Source organism: Carcharodon carcharias, chromosome 2 (assembly GCF_017639515.1).
Source record: "Carcharodon carcharias isolate sCarCar2 chromosome 2, sCarCar2.pri, whole genome shotgun sequence".
Classification (NCBI taxonomy): Eukaryota; Metazoa; Chordata; class Chondrichthyes; order Lamniformes; family Lamnidae; genus Carcharodon; species Carcharodon carcharias.
In genome coordinates, this window is record NC_054468.1 from 152,540,781 (window position 1) to 152,556,880 (window position 16,100).

The following is a 16,100-nucleotide window of genomic DNA, read 5'->3' on the forward strand; positions in this document are numbered from 1 at the left end:
AGTAGAAAAAGGAGCACCTGTTTCCTCCTGTGCACTGAATTCCCACCTGAACCAAATTCCCAACTACATACACTATATACGTCTCACTCTAGCATTGTCTCCTCTCCATGCGGTTTGAAAAACATAGATAAAAACAAAAACTGCGGATGCTGGAAATCCAAAACAAAAACAGAATTACCTGGAAAAACTCAGCAGATTTGGCAGCATCAGCGGAGGAGAAAAGAGTTGACGTTTCGAGTCCTCATGACCCTTCAACAGAGTTCTGTTGAAGGGTCATGAGGACTCGAAACGTCAACTCTTTTCTTCTCCACTGATGCTGCCAGACCTGCTGAGTTTTTCCAGGTAATTCTGTTTTGGTTTGAAAAACATGTCTGCTTATTTGGAGCTTCTGACGAGTCATTAACTACTTTAGCTTCCTGCTATAGTAATTTACACCAATTGAACTAACTAACTTCAGCTGATTGACAGATAACTGCCACTGTTTAACAAGGCTATTTAAATCACTTTAAGGTTGAAAACACTGACAGAACCTGACTCTTAATATAAATTTGAAATAGAATTACAGAATCACAGAATTTTTAAGACAGCCCTAGTTAGTATTGTAACTAAGTAGCATTTCAGTCAGCATTAAATCTCCTCTGAGACCGTGAAATTCTTCCTAATGTGTGTTCCCCAAGATTGGGCACAATATCCCAGCTGGAGTCTATTAAGTATTTAATTTGTTTTAAAAGTCAGCACAACTTCCCTGTTTTTGTACCCTAAGCCTCTGTTTATAAAGTTAAGGATCCTATATTCTCAACTTGTCCTGCTACATTCAAAAAATTGTGTATGTATACTCACATGTCTCTGATCCTGCAAGACCTTTCCAATGACACCATTTATCTTATATTTCCTGTTCTTATTCTTCCTAAAGAATGAATTAGTCAATGCTTCTCTGCATTAAATTTCACCTGCCAAATATCTGTTCATTTTATTCGCCTGTCGATCTCCTCCTGAATCAGTTACTATCCTCCTCACTATTTACTACATTTCTGAGTTTCTTGCCATCTGCAAGCTTTAAAATTATGTCCTGTGTATCAATGCCTAAGTCATTAACACACATCAAAAGGATGGCCCCAACATAAACCTCTAGAAGACACGGAATCACAGAATTGTTACAGCACAGAAGGAGGCCATTCAGCCCATCATGTCTGCACTGGCTCTCTACAGGAACAATTTACCCATAGCCCTGCACATTGTTTCTTTTCAGATAACAATCCAAGTCGCTCTTTGAAGGCCTCAATTGAACATACGTCTACCACATTCGGGCAGTGCATTCCAGATTCTAACCACTTGCTGCATCAGAATGATTTCCTCATGTCGCTTTTGCTAATTACCTTAAATTTATGTTCTCTTGTTCTTGATCCTTCCATCAATGGAACAGTTGTTCCTTATTACTCTGTCCAGATCCCATCGACTTGTAAAACCTCTACTAAATCTCTTCATAACTTTCTTTTCTCCAAGGAAAACAGTCCTAACTTTTCCACTCTATCTACCTAACTGAAGTTCCTCATCCCTGGGACCATTGTCATGAATTCTTTCTGCATTTTCTCCAATGCCTTCACATTTTCCCTAAAGTGTGCCGCCCAGAACTGGACGCTCCAGTTGAGGTTGAACCAGTGCTCTATGCAAGTTTAACAAAACTTCCTTGCTTTTTTTCTCCATGTCCCTATTAATAAAGCCTAGGATGGTATATGCTTAATTAACCACTGTCTCAACCTGTCCTGTCACTTTCAATGTGTTTTGTACATATTCACCAATTGTACATTTGCCCCCCAATTCTTTGATGGGATGAAGGCATTGCTGACAAGGCCAGCATTTATTGCTCATCCCCAATTGCTCTTGAACTGAATGGCTTGCTAGACCATTTCAGAGGGCAATTAAAAGTCATCCACACTACTGTGTGTCTGGAGTGGGTCCCCATTCAGAGTAGGGACGGCAGAGTTCCTTCCCTAAAAGGACATTAGTGAATCAGACGTGTTTTATAACAATCGATTATAGTTTCATGGCCACCATTACTGAAACTAGCTTTACGTCCTAGATTTATGAATTGAATTTAAATTCCACCAGGTAGGATTTGAACCCATGCCATAGGAACATTGGCCTGGGCCTCTGGATTACCAGGCCAATGAAATTACCACTTTGCCACCTGCATCTCCTTTAGAATTGTACCCTTTAGTTTGTGTCTCCACATTCTTCTGACCAAAATGAATTACTTGTCATTTCTCTGCATTAAATTTCATCTGCCACTTGTCCGTCCATTGTACCAATCTGTTCTCTATGCCTTTTGAAATTGCCCACTATCCTCCTCACAGTTCATAATACTTCAAAGCTTTGTTACCATTCTCAAATTTTTAAAGTTGTGCCAAGGTTTAGGTCATTAATATAGTTCAGGAAGAGCAAGGGACCCAATACCAACCCTTGGAAAACTCCACCACAAATCTTGCTCCAGTCCAAAAAACATGCATTAACTGCTACTCTCTTTCCTGTCACTCAGCCATTTTGGTATCCATGTTGCCACTGTCTCTATTATTCCATGAGCTATAAATTTGCCCACCAAGCCTGTTGTGCAGCACTTTATCAAATGCCTTCTGGAAGTCCATGTAAACCACACCAACAGCATTACCCTCATCAACCGTCTGTTGCCTCATCAAAAAAACTTCATTCAGTTCATTAGACATGATTTTCCCTTAATAAATCTGTGCTGGCTTTCCTTAATTAACCTGCATTTTCCCAAGTGACTATTTATTTTGTCCCAAACTGTCCTTTCAAGAAGCTTCTCCATCACCAAAGTTAAACTGACTGGCCTGTAGTCGCTGGGCTTATCTTTACACCCTTTTCTGAACAAGAATGTAACATTTACAATTGTCCAGTCCTCTGGCAGCATCCCTGAATCTCAGGATAACTGGAAAGCTATGGCCAGTATCTCCACAATTTTCTTCAGTCTCACTTCTTAATATCCTCAGGTCCTGGTGCCTTCTCAACTTTAATTACAGACGGCCTTTCCAATATCTTCTCCTTATCAATTGTAAACCCTTCAAGTGTCTGCATTGCCTCCTCTTCCACCATGACCTGGTTCCTTGCTAAAGACAGAGGTAAAGTATTAATTTAATATCATGCTCTCTGCCTCCATGCATAAATCCCCTTTTTGGTCCCAATCCTCCTTTTCCCACCCTTTTATTATTTATATTCTTATAGAAGATTTTTAGATTCACTTTTGTATCAACTGCTAGTCTTTTTTCAGACTCTCTCTCCACTTATTTGGTTTTTCACTTCAACGCTGAATCTTCTATATTCAGCCTGGTTCTCGGTTGTATTGTCCACCTGAAATCGATCATAAGCTCACCTTATAACTGTCACAGAAATATTTCTTTACTGGCACTTGATCCACTTGGCCCACCCTTTTCCCAAGAACCTACCTGTGGGTTTTTAGGCAGTGGGGTGGAGACGTGAAATTGAAACGATGGGATTCCCTTCAGGTTCCCACCCGCCCCAACCACACAGCGATTTTATGCTGGGGCGGGCAAGGCCTCAGATATGAAGCCCGCTCTTGCCCCAACAGAGGCTCAAAGTGGCCAATTATTGGTCACTTAACAGCCATTTTCCACCTAGTCTCAATTTTGAGGCTGGTGGGAGGATTGAAATTGTATAAGGGAAGCCCAAAATACAACAGAGTTAGCTCTCAGACAGGAAGGGAGGGGCACCTCCATCAGAAGCCCCTTTCTGACATCAGGCACCCCCCCATTAAGGTCCAGTGGCCTCTGGACCTCCTCTCCACCGAGACCTTTCAGGCCTTCCCTGCCCTCCCCGCCCCGCCCTGGGATCCCCTTGAGCTTACTTGGTCTCCAGTGTCTAGTCTCAGGTGTCCTCCTGCATTTCCTGACCAGTCAGCTGCAGCTCTCATCACTGCAGGGATTGGAGAATTGATGGACAATCAGAGTCATCAACTGCTACATGGTAATCAGCAGGAGGTTTTCTTACCCATGTTTGACCTGATGCTATGACACTTCATGGGGTCCAGAGCGGATGTTGAGAACTCCCAGGGCAACTCTCTCCCGACTGTGCCACCACCTTTGTTTGGTCCATTCTGCCTGTGAGACAGGACAAACCCAGCGATAGTGATGGTGGTGTCTGGGACATTATTTGTCAGGTATGATGCAGTTAGTATGACTTTGTCAGGCTCTTGCTTGACTAGTCTGTGAGACAGCTCTCTCAACTTTGGCCCAAGCCTCCAGATGTTAGCAAGGAGGAGTTTGCAGTGCCAACAGGGTTGAGTTTGCCATTGTCGTTGCCTAGTGGTCCATCCGATTTCACTCCTTATAGGCAGTTCGATACAACTGAGTGGCTTGCTAGGTATTTCACATTGATGTGGGTCTGCAGTCACATGAAGGCCTGGAGTCACATGTAGGCCAGGGCAGGTAACAATCGACAATGTTTTCATAGTCATCCTTAGACTTTTAATTCCAGATTTTTATTGAATTCAAATTCCACCATTTGCTGTTTTGAACCCAGGTCCCCAGAGCATTACCCTGGGCCTCTGGATTACTAGTCCAGTGACAATATCACTACACCGCCGCCACTATGCGAGATTCAGATGAATTGTACCTGGTTGGTCAAAAAAGGCATGTTCAGTGTGTGATCAACCACAAGGCTGGAGATGATTGAGGAGATGGAGGAGTTAGTTGGATAGGAGTTAGAGACCCTCATCAGGTCTTCCAGGTGGAGAAGGACACCACTAAAGACAAGATCCTGGTGGCGCAAGAACTGTAAGCTAGAAATTGAGAGAAGGTGAAGTCTGATCTGAGTGCTATACCTCCAAGGTTGAAGCTGGATGTAAAGCTTATCTAAACCTGTTCATAGCTGCCTTGTTTATTAAATTTTATACCTGAATTCTACTTAATAAATCTTTGACTTGTTACAAATTCGTCATCTCATTGACAGTCTCACTGTCAACCTTTCTGTCAGGCACAAGCACAATTAGATCTGGAAACTCAGGTGGGACATCATTAATACAGCGTGGGCAATCTTTTGTAACAATTAGGAATCTCAGGGTTGTGATTGTCTGGCTAACACACAGTCTGGGAAGGGAAACTCTTAGGGTGTGCAAAGACCCATTGTGAGACATGCCAGTAATCAAAGACATGTTAAGACTCCAGAATGATATGGTAACCAAAGATGTGACTTTAGCTCATAAAGAAAAGTTAGGTAAGTTGCCTGTTATTGACAAAGAGGAACTGTTAGAGGGATGCCTTATGATGGGCGAGTGTACGTACTTTGAAGATGGAGTAGTTTATTCAGAAATGGGTAGGTCAAAAGAAGCTGAAGGTTGACAAGCCTTTACCTTTTAGCTTACGCTGCATACTACAGTGCCCCAAGAGGTAAAGAGGTCATTAGAAAAAAGGATCAGAAGATTGATCATTTGAAACATCAGAAGGAGGAGAATGAATATTTGAAAAAAAAAAGCAGAAAGTTAGGGAACCGATACGAGCCGCTGAGAGGACAGTTCAAAAGGCGAAAAAAAAACATTTACAAGTTGAAACCATCACATAGGCTGAGAGTAAATGCTGTCAGCTTCTGTGCCGAGAAAAAATTAAGATTGTGCAAGTAGGAAGATGGGTAAGAGGAAAAGAAATAAGTTAAAAGCTAACAGCAATCGTTAAAACTACTGAGAAAGGAAAAGGTTTCATGTTCTGTTCTGAAGGGAAAGAAATTAAGCTTGAAACCGTCACTGAAGCCAATTGTTAGCTTCCGTGCTAAGTGAAATTGAAATGAAATTAATAAATAATTACTGTGTTTCCTTTGATTTAAATCGGTCTTTGAAGAGGGTTTGTGATTGATTGTTTTGATTGTAATGCCACCCAACATCTGTGTCAAGAGCTATAGTTGTTAACCATTTATCGTCTGGCCTTTTAATGTTGAAACCATAAATTTGTAATTTTCCAGTTGTATCTATACATGTGTATATTGTTATGGGAAACTTCAGACATATTCTGGTTGTAAATTGGTTGAAGCTATCTGCTCCACTGGCTCTGGAACGAGAATAAAACAGATATTTTGGCATTCAGAAATATTGATTCCTGTAATGGCTTCCCAATTCAAAGTTACTTGGTATTATAAGGTGTGACTGTGAACCTGTTTGTTTTCATTTAAAATTGTGCATCCAGAGTTGTAAAAATATAAAAACTGAATAACTTTTTAAAATTAATGATGTTATACAATTTGATTTTTTTTTTGCAACTGAACAACTAATCTTGTAGGAAATGAGCTTTCGCCTTAAGCCTTCTGTGTTCGGCAAAATCCAATTTAAATATTTTGTTTTAATCTGACTCGAGTTTAGATAAAGTTGCTATTGTTACCCAATGTAAATTAAAGATCTGTTGTCTTACAGGCCTTTTCCCAATATGAGGTTATGTAGCAGAAATTAAAAACTGGTTCAAGGGAGGAAAAGAACAAACAAAAGAGACATGTTCCTTTTCTACAGTTAAAGTGTGTAAGGTTACAGTGCTGTCTCGTTGAGAAACTGATGCCCCTCTTTTGGTCTAAAATTGTTGGAAGTTTTATTTAATTGCGAAAGCTAACTTTATCTTTAGTTTCATTACAATCACTTAAAAAGATGCCGGAAGGAATAATGTGAAAATGACATACTTCATCTTCTCTTCTTAGAGAATGTGCCATTATGTTCTGTGTTTAGTTTATAAGTGTTGAATTAAATTGGGAGTATTAAGGTTAACTAACCTGTTGTGAAGGTAAAAGCTTAGCAGTTTTGAATTTCAAATGATCCATGATGTGAATTAGAATTTGGAATATTTGAATTGATTCTGGTTGTTTTACCAAAAAAATCTTGGGTGAGAATCCTCTTACAAAAACTGCTAAAAGTTTGGAAACAATTGAAGTTTAATTTAAAATGCTGTCTTCCCCAAACAGAATGTTTTTCCTTTGAAACAATAATGATACCAGTGATTTTTGTTGGTTCTAATGGTAAAGGATAAAATTTGGGCACACTTGAAGAGAAGATATCAAAAGAATTTAAAGAAAAGCAGTTTAAAATGGAGTTTGGTTATTTTCTGATTAGGAAAGTGTTTTTAACAATAACTTTTTAAAAAGTGGCGCAATTACATGCATCTGAGAATGTTTTGCTCCGCCCCTTGAAAATAAGTGGAAAGGTTAACCCTTTTGCTGACAGCTGCTTTTTTAAAACAAAACACAACTGTTGCATTGATTCATGTAAAATTTTATTTATATAATGGGCATTATTAAATTTTAAGTTTCTAAGTTTACAGATGATATGACGACTTATTGGGATCCTAACGAGCCACAATGGATTTTTTTGTTTCCAAGAAAAAAAACAGGTGACAATGGTTCCCAGGGCCACATGAGCACTGATACTGCAACAAGAGATCTAGAAATTTACAGAATTTAAGAATTTACCTACCGACATCAAATTACACAGCATAGCCATGGTGTGAACAAAAGCTTTGCCTTTCAAGGACTTCAAACCCAACCAGGCCATTGGTTATGTTTCAAAACAAAATACCTGTAATCAGTTTGCAGTTAACTTCCATATAGCACTTCTGTCTCTGATGTAAAAGCACAATTTAAAACTACCAAGCCTGGGCATAACTGTTGCTGTGATTGGAACTTGATATGAGTTGCTATTTCAAGCACTCAAAGGGGTAATTTACCTTAAGTTTAAGGGAATAATCAAATTTTCACTCAGAAAGAAAACTAATGAAAAAACAGTCTAGGTGGTTCTTGGGTATCAAAAAAAATCTTTTGGGGGATTCAACATTAATATTTGAATTCTGGGATAATTTTGAAAAAAATAAAGTGTCATCTAAGATAAAGAACAAACAAAATATGTTTGATATCCAGAATCAAATGGGAATGTTTGGTTTCTGTTTTAAAGATATTGTGAGAATATTATACTGGATAGTCAAGTTCCTTCAGGGCTCCAGAATGAGACAGCATGGTAATTAATGGGATGCCCTATTCAGAATAAGATAGGGACAGGAATAACAACAGCAAATGGAATCTGGAATAATTTACCCCGGGGTGTAATTTAATGGAATATATTAATCTAGTATCCATGTACATTTTAGTAATCTAGTATCCATGTACGTTTTAGTAAGAGTTAGGAAAGTGCAGTAATAATGATAAATTTCTCTTGCCTATGAACATTTAAAAAAAAGAAAACTGTATTTGATATTTCTGGCCATTACCTAAGGCAGCTGGGAAGGTAAGAAAAGATCTTCAGAGGCCTATGATCAATCACTGCTGTAAAATACATCTACATTTCAACAAAGTATTTACCTGTCACAATGTTCCCAACTGCTCAGAAAGCTTCCCCAATGCCACAATCTCTCCAATGAGGCAGTTATTTTTAGAGCTTCCAAAACGACACCGGCATGTGAAAATAGCTTGGAGGGAGGAACTTCAAATTTCCTACAGTGCTCACAATGGTGACCCCAACCTCAGAAAAGGTGTGGACAAGGTCGTGACCTAAGGCCTTCCTGACCTGTGAAAAAGCTGCATGAAAATGGCGCATGGTTGGGAAGGGGGAGGATATTCATTTGTGCAGTGAAAAGCTTCAAGATTTCACGTTTCCTGATCCCCATCCTGCCTCCATTGGTAAGCAAATATCCAGCCCATGGCTTTCAACATCAGAAAAGATTTCGGTGCATTACTGACCATTCATTGAAACGTCAAGGCTAAACTAAACATCAGGATGAGCCAATGGCATCAAATCATAAATCAAACCCGATAATATCAATCTTCTACCCTTCATTGTTAAGAATGCTGCAGAATAATGTGCAAAACTTCAGAAACCTGTTTACAGAAGGATATTGATGCAGAGGAAAATGATTTTAGGGCTTATGAAAAGCTGGATGTTGAAATGATGACATGGGGAAGGGCAGACTGCAATCCAAGTCTTTAACTAGAATTAAACTCTAACTTCCCCCAATGCAAGGTTAGGGGGAGAAAAAAGATAATTGAAAAGCTGTCAGTTTGCATCTAGGCTGCCATATGTATCAATGAAGAAAGTTTTGCAGAATAAAAAGCTAAGAAACTTGCTGCCCAAACCATACCTCCATCCCAAGTAAAACAGCTATTTTGCCTATAATCTAATTACTATAGTAGCCCATCAAATGGGAACTGGTATAAACACTAACATAGCACACAGCGCAGTCCACAAGAATTTTAGTTCAAAATTTAATAGACTGGCAATTGGTAAAAAATACAAATTCCTCACTGGACATTTCAGTTTTGTTCAATTTGGCTGTCTAATACTGAGCCATTATTCATTAATAACATTATTGATAGCCCATTATTCAACTCCTGCCAGCCTTTTTGATTTTTAAAAAATCTGCCTGGACATTCCTCCTTAGGTCAGCTACATGAGTAGCATCACACATATTGCGCACACTTACCCTTGGCCAAGGACTCTGCATACTTCTCCTCTGTAACATTTAAGTTGTTAACATAGGTTGCATGATGCTTGCTATGATGCAACTGCATTATTTCCGCACTGATATGTGGTTCCAATGCGCCATAGTCATAAGGCAGATCAGGCAGTGTATGCTTTTGTCTGGTAGCTAAAAAACGCAAAACTGGAGAAATGTTGGTGACACATCTGCATAAGAAACAAAAGTTAATTAGCCAGTGAAATTAAAAATATACATGTTCACTTTTTAATATCTTAAAGTTTTTTCCAATACCTTTTTCCCCCTTCATAAATGTCAGGAACATCCATAAGATAAAGATATATCCTAGAAATGAACATCCTTTATATCAGTCACCCAACACAGTAAGTCATGCTATTATAATAGCAGGTTCCATATTTCACGCACAAAACACCCAAGCAAACTTCAGAATTAATATACTCTTAATATACTCTTAAAGCTGCACTACCGAAATTATTTCAAAGCACATATATGAAACTTAAACAAAACTAAGGCTCTCAATTAGGGGCTCATTTTCATTAAAGATTTTATGACCACATAAATCAAAAACAGAATACACTCTACCTTGAATCGAGACAAAGAGTCTAAGCTATCTTTTGGAAAAGCCATGGCAAAAACGATCACAATATTTAACTCAACCTTTGAAGAATGCAAATGTGTTTGAAATGACAAGCCATTACTGCAATGTCAACAGAATGTATTTTGCAGTTGCCATGGAAAACAAGCAAAATTTTTCATCTCATATTTTCATCTCAGTATACACAGAACTCCAGATTATCCAAGGTAAATTAGTGTTGACTGAGTAAATTGCCTTCACTCTAAATTGTGCACACTTAATTATGTTAAAACTGCACAGTTTAATCAATGAGGATCAAGAAATATTAGTTTGGCCAAAAATTATTTTTTAATTCTTCATGGGAGGTGGACATCACTGGCCAGGCCAGCATTTATTGCCCATCCCAAATTGGTGCGGTGGTGATGAGCTGCCTTCTACAACTGCTGCAGTCCATGTGGTGTAGTTACACCCACAGTACTGTTAGGGAGTTCCAGGATTTTTACCAAGCAACGGTGAAGGAATGGTGGTATATTTCCAAGTCCTTCTAGATGGTAGTGGTCGTGGGTTTGGAAGGTGCTGTCTAAGGAGTCTTGGCAAATTCTTGCAGTGCATTTTGTGGATGGTACAGACTGCTGCAACTGTTCATTGGTGATAGAGGGATTGAATATTTGTGGTTGGGGTACAATCAAGCAGACTGCTTTTTCCTGGATGATGTCAAGCTTCTTGAGTGTTGTTGGAGCTGTACTAATCCAGGCAAGTGGAGAGTATTCCATCACACTCCTGATTTGTGCCTTGTAGATGGTGGACAGCTTTGGGGAGTCAGGAGGTGAGCTTCTCGCTGCAGGATTACTATCCTCTGACCTGCTCTTGTAGCCACAGTATTTATATGGCTGGTCCAGTTCAGTTTTTGGTCAATAGTAACCCCCAGGATGTTGCTACTGAGGGATTCAGCAATGGTAATGCCATTGAAGATCAAGGGGCGATGGTTGAATTGTCTCTTGTTGGAGATGATCATTGCCTGACGCTTCTGTGGCACAACTGTTACTTGTCACTTGTCAGCCCAAGCCTGGATATTGTCCAGGTCTTGCTGCATTTGGCCATGGGCTGCTTCAGTATTTGAGGAGCCCCAAATGATGCTGAACATTATGTAATCATCAGCAAACATCCCCACTTCTGACCTTATGATGGAAGGAAGGTCATTGATGAAGGTGAAGATAGTTGGGCCAAGGACACTACTCTGGAGAACTCCTTTGGTCTTCCTTTGTGCTAAGTATGACTCCAACCAGTTTAACCCTTGATTCCCATTGACTCCAGTTTTGCTAGAGCTCCTTAATGCCACACTTGGTCAAATGCTGCGTTGACGTCAAGAGTGATCACTCTCACTTCACCTCTGGAGTTCAGCTCTTCTGTCCATGTTTGAACCAAGGCTTTAATGAGGTCAGAAGCTGAATGGCCTTGGTGGAACCCAAACTAAGTGTCAGTAAGCAGGTTATTGCTAATTAAGTCTCACTTGATAGCACTATTGATGAACCCTTCCATCACTTTACTGATGATTGAGAGAAGACTAATGGGGCATTAATTGACTTGGTTGGATTTGTCCTGCTTTTTGTGTACAGGATAAAATTAGGCAATTTACCACATTGCCAGGTAGATGCCAGTGTTGTAGCTGTACTGGAACAGCTTGGCGAGGGGAGTGGCAAGTTCTGGTGCACAAGTCTTCAGTACTATTGCCAGAATATTCAGGGCACCTAGCCTTTACAGTATCCAACACCTTCAGCCATTTCTTGATATCATATGGAGTGAATTGAATTGACAGAAGACTGGCATCTGTGATGCTGGGGCCGCCGGAGGAGGCAGAGGTAGATCATCCACTTGGCACTTCTGGCTGAAGAATGTGCAAATGCTTCAATCTTATCTTGTGCACTGATGTGCTGGGCTCCCCCATCATTGAGGATAAGGATATTTGTGAAGCCTCCTCCTCCTCCAGTTCGTTGTTTAATTACCCACCACCACTCACAATTGGATATGGCAAGAATACCAAGCTTAGATCTGATCTGTTGGTTGTGGAATTGCTTAGCTCTGTCTATCGCTTGTTGCTTATATTATTTGGCACAGAAGTAGTCCTGTGCTGTAGCTTCGCCAGGTGAACAAGTCATTTTTACGTATGTCTGGTGCTGCTCCTGTCATGCCCTCCTGCACTGTTTACTGAACCAGGGTTGATCCCCTGGCTTGTGGTAATGGTAGAGTGAGGGATATGCCAGACCATGAGGTTACAGATTGTGTTCAAGTACAAATCTGCTGCTGATGGCCTAGAGCATCTCATGGATGTCTAGTCTTGAGTTGCTAAATCTGTTCGAAATCTATCCCATTTAGCAAGGCAATAGTGCCCCACACAACATGATGGAGCTGTGACAGGCAGAATGGTGAGGATGAGGTCAAATGTTTTTCCCTCTTGTTGGTTCCCAGTCTAGCAGCTATGTCCTTTACGACTCAACCAGCTCCATATGTACTGGTGCCACTGAGCCACACTTGACGATGGACATTTTAGCACCCCCCCCGCGAAAGTACATTCTGCGCCCTTGCCACATTCAGTGCTTTCTCCAAGTTGTGTTCAACATGGAGGCGTACTGGTTCATCAGCTGAGGAGGGAGGGATCATAGTAATTAGCAAGAAGTTTCCTTGCCCACATTTGCCCTGATGCCATGCAGTCGATGTTGAGGACTTCCAGGGCAATTCGCTCCCAACTGTACACCAATGTGCTACCACCACTGCTGGATCAGGGATGGTGATGGTGGTGTCTGGGACATTATCTGTAAGGTATGATTCCATGAGTATGACTATGTCACGCTGTTGCTCGACTCGTCTGTGTGACAGCTCTCGCAATTTTGGCACAAGCCCCCGGATGTTAGTAAGGGTCGACAGGGCTGAGTTTATCACTGTCAGTGTTGCCCAATTTCATCCCTTTTAGACTTTGTAGCGGTTTGATACAACTTGAGTGGCTTGCTAGGCTATTTCAGAGTCAACCATGTTGCTGTGGGTCTGGAGTCATACTTCTGAATTCATATCAGCGGTTACAAAAACTTATATGTTAACTGAAGTTATATTTAACCTGATTGAAATTTCCTAGTTTAGATTAGAGAAAAAGAGAACATGCTCACCAGCCAATTTTTCTCCATTGCTGTTAAGTGACTCTTCAATTTTCTTTGGAATGCACTGATCCCACAGACTCACCCCACCAACCAGAACCCAACCTGACACCTAGCACCATAAAAAAAGGGGCACTTGTCTTTGACTGAGTTGCCCTCAACTGTAAGCCTCAGGAGTTCGCTGCGCTACACAGATCTCACCTGGTTTGAGTTGGAAGTCAGCGTGATAGGAGCAGCTGCAATTCAAGCTAAGTAACTACGAGCGGAGTGGCAATCAGACTCAATTGTCACTCCACTGGAAGTTACGAGCCATTGTGTTTCAATTAGCTAATTATCATTAAATTTTAATTAATGCCTCTAGCCCTGCATGTGCTTATTATTATTTCAATTACTGTTATATTTAACCTGATTGAAATTTCCTAGTTTAGATTAGAGAAAAAGAGAACATGCTCACCAACCAATTTTTCTCCATTGCTGTTAAGTGACTCTTCAATTTTCTTTGGAATGCTCTGATCCCACAGACTCACCCCACTAGCTCTTCAAACTCTTGCTGCTGTCTCCAGGTTACCCTCGATATCTGGGAAGCAACCTGCACCTTTTACATGTACTGTAGTCTGAATAAAGGTAGAGAAAGGAATACCCCTTTCTCCCTCTTGTACTTTACGTTGGTAATAACTTTTATAACAATAAAGGGCAAAGCATTAAGAAATTTGAATGAACATAGCTCTTCAGCATCTGACCGATAGAAAACAGACTACATTTCAAGTAAAATAAACTGACCAGGACAGAGAGAGGCAGATGACGTAAAGAGACTGAGCCAGAACATTATGACAAGTAGCATTCATATTATTTGGTATTTTAAGTATGGAAATGCTTAATGAAGAGCTTTACTTTGGAAAAGCAATTATGTACGTGGAGTGAAAGAAAAATAGCTTTTGTTTATATAGTGCCTTTCATGACCTCAGCGTGTCCCAAAGCAAAGCAGCCAGTTAAGAACTTTTGAAGTGTTCTAATAGATGTCAGTAGTAGCCATTTTATACATAGCAAGCTCCCACATCAGTGATGAAATCAAATTAAAAAATAGAATTTACAGCACAGTCACAGGCCATATGATCCAAATTGGTGCTTATGCTTCATATGAATCTCCTTCCACTCTACATCAACTAACCAGATCAGCGTATCCTTCTGTTACTTTTGTTATGATCGCAGTAGAAACATGGTGGTGACATTTTAGTATTTTTTTTGGAAATTCGAAAACCCTGGTATTTACTAAAAGAATTAAGACACAAGGTTCACTGACTAAAACAAAAGAATGCTACTACACAAAAATCAAAGAACATGAATACTAATAACAATAAGCTATTTTAAATAATTACATTAAAGATATTAAAAGTATGAGGGCAAAGTTAGCTAAAGTGAACTGGGAAATTGGCTAAAAGGTAGGATAGTGAAGAAACAGTGACAGGCTTTGAAGATAATTCCTTAATAACTCTGAGAAGGATGCAGCATCCATGGCTAAGGAAGTTAAGGGTAGAATCAAACCAAAAGGAAAAAGGTACAATACTGCAAAGATTAGCAGTAGGTCAGAAAATTGGGCAGATTTTTGAAATCAGCAAAGTATGACTAAAAAAATCAGGAGGTAGTATGAGTGAAAGCTAGCTCGAAACATAAAAACAGATAATAAAAATACTTAAGTATAAGTACTTAAAAAAAGGAAAAGGTAAATAAAGTGAGTGTTGGACCCTTGGATGGTGAGAAAGGGGAAGTAATAATGGGAAACAAGGAAATGCCAGAAATTTTGAACGTTTATTTTGTGTCTGTTTTTGCTGTTGAGAATACTTGAAAATCAAGAGGTAAAATGGAGGGAGGAACCTAAAACAATCACAATAACCAGGGAAAAATATGAGAACTAAATGTGACAAGTCCCCAGGACCCGATAGCTTTCATCCTAGGGTCTTAAAAGATGGTGGCTACAGAGATAGTACATGCATTGGTTGTGATCTTCCATAATTCACTAGACTCGGGAAAGGTCCCAGCAGATTTCAAAATTGCAAATGTAACAGCTCTATTCACGAAAAGAGGGAGATAGAAAATGGGAAACTATAAGGCAGTTAGCCTAACACCTGTCTTAGGGAAAATGCTAGAATCCATTATTAAGGAGGTAATAGCAGTACATTTAGAAAATCATAACATAATCAGGAAGAGTCAACATGGTTTTGTGAAAGAGAAATTCTTTGTTCTTTGAGGAAGTAACAAGTAAAGTGGATAAAGGGGAACCTGTAGATATGCTGTACTTGGATTTCCAAAAGGCATTCAACAAGGTGCCATATCAAAAGTTACTAGACAAAATCAGGGCTCATGGGTTAGGGGGTAATATATAGCATGGATAGAGGATTGGTAAGCTAACAAGAAGCAAAGATGAGGTAAATGGGTTATTTTCAGGTTGGCAAGCTATTCCTAGTGCAGTACTGCAGGAATCAGTACTGGGGCCTCAACTAATTACAATCTATATCAATGACATGGATAAAGGGATCAAACGTATGGTAGCTAAGTTTGCTGATTACACAAACATAGGTAGGAAAGTACAATGTCAAGAGGACATAAAGAGCCTTCAGAGGAATTTAGGTAGGTTAAGTGAGTGGCAAAAATTTGGTAGATGGAGTATAATGTGGAGAAATCATGTCCATCCTGGCAGGAAGAATAGAAAAGCAGTATGTTATTTGAATAGAGAGAGACTGCAGAACTCCACGGTACAGAAGGATCTGGGTATGCTGGCACATGAATCACAAAACGTTGGTATGGAGGTGCAGCAATTGATTAGGAAGGCAACTGGAATGTTGGCATTTATTGCAAGGGGAATCATGTATAATAGTAGGAAAGTGTGACTGCAGTTGTACA

At 39.9% G+C, this 16,100-nt stretch overlaps 1 protein-coding gene across 4 annotated transcripts in view; it reads right to left on the bottom strand.

Annotated features, from left to right (window-relative positions):
- The window catches only part of sod2 (superoxide dismutase 2, mitochondrial), a 37,878-nt gene that overhangs the window by 19,652 nt on the left and 2,126 nt on the right, over positions 1-16,100 (bottom strand). For 2 of the 4 annotated variants that reach the window (XM_041175195.1, XM_041175213.1), the window contains one exon: positions 9,468-9,670. In XM_041175195.1, the coding sequence (XP_041031129.1) occupies positions 9,468-9,670 (203 nt within the window). Of the gene's footprint in view, positions 1-9,467; positions 9,671-9,755; positions 9,777-13,656; positions 13,780-16,100 lie in introns of those variants that run through there. The other 2 variants (XM_041175204.1, XM_041175186.1) reach the window with 2 other exon arrangements.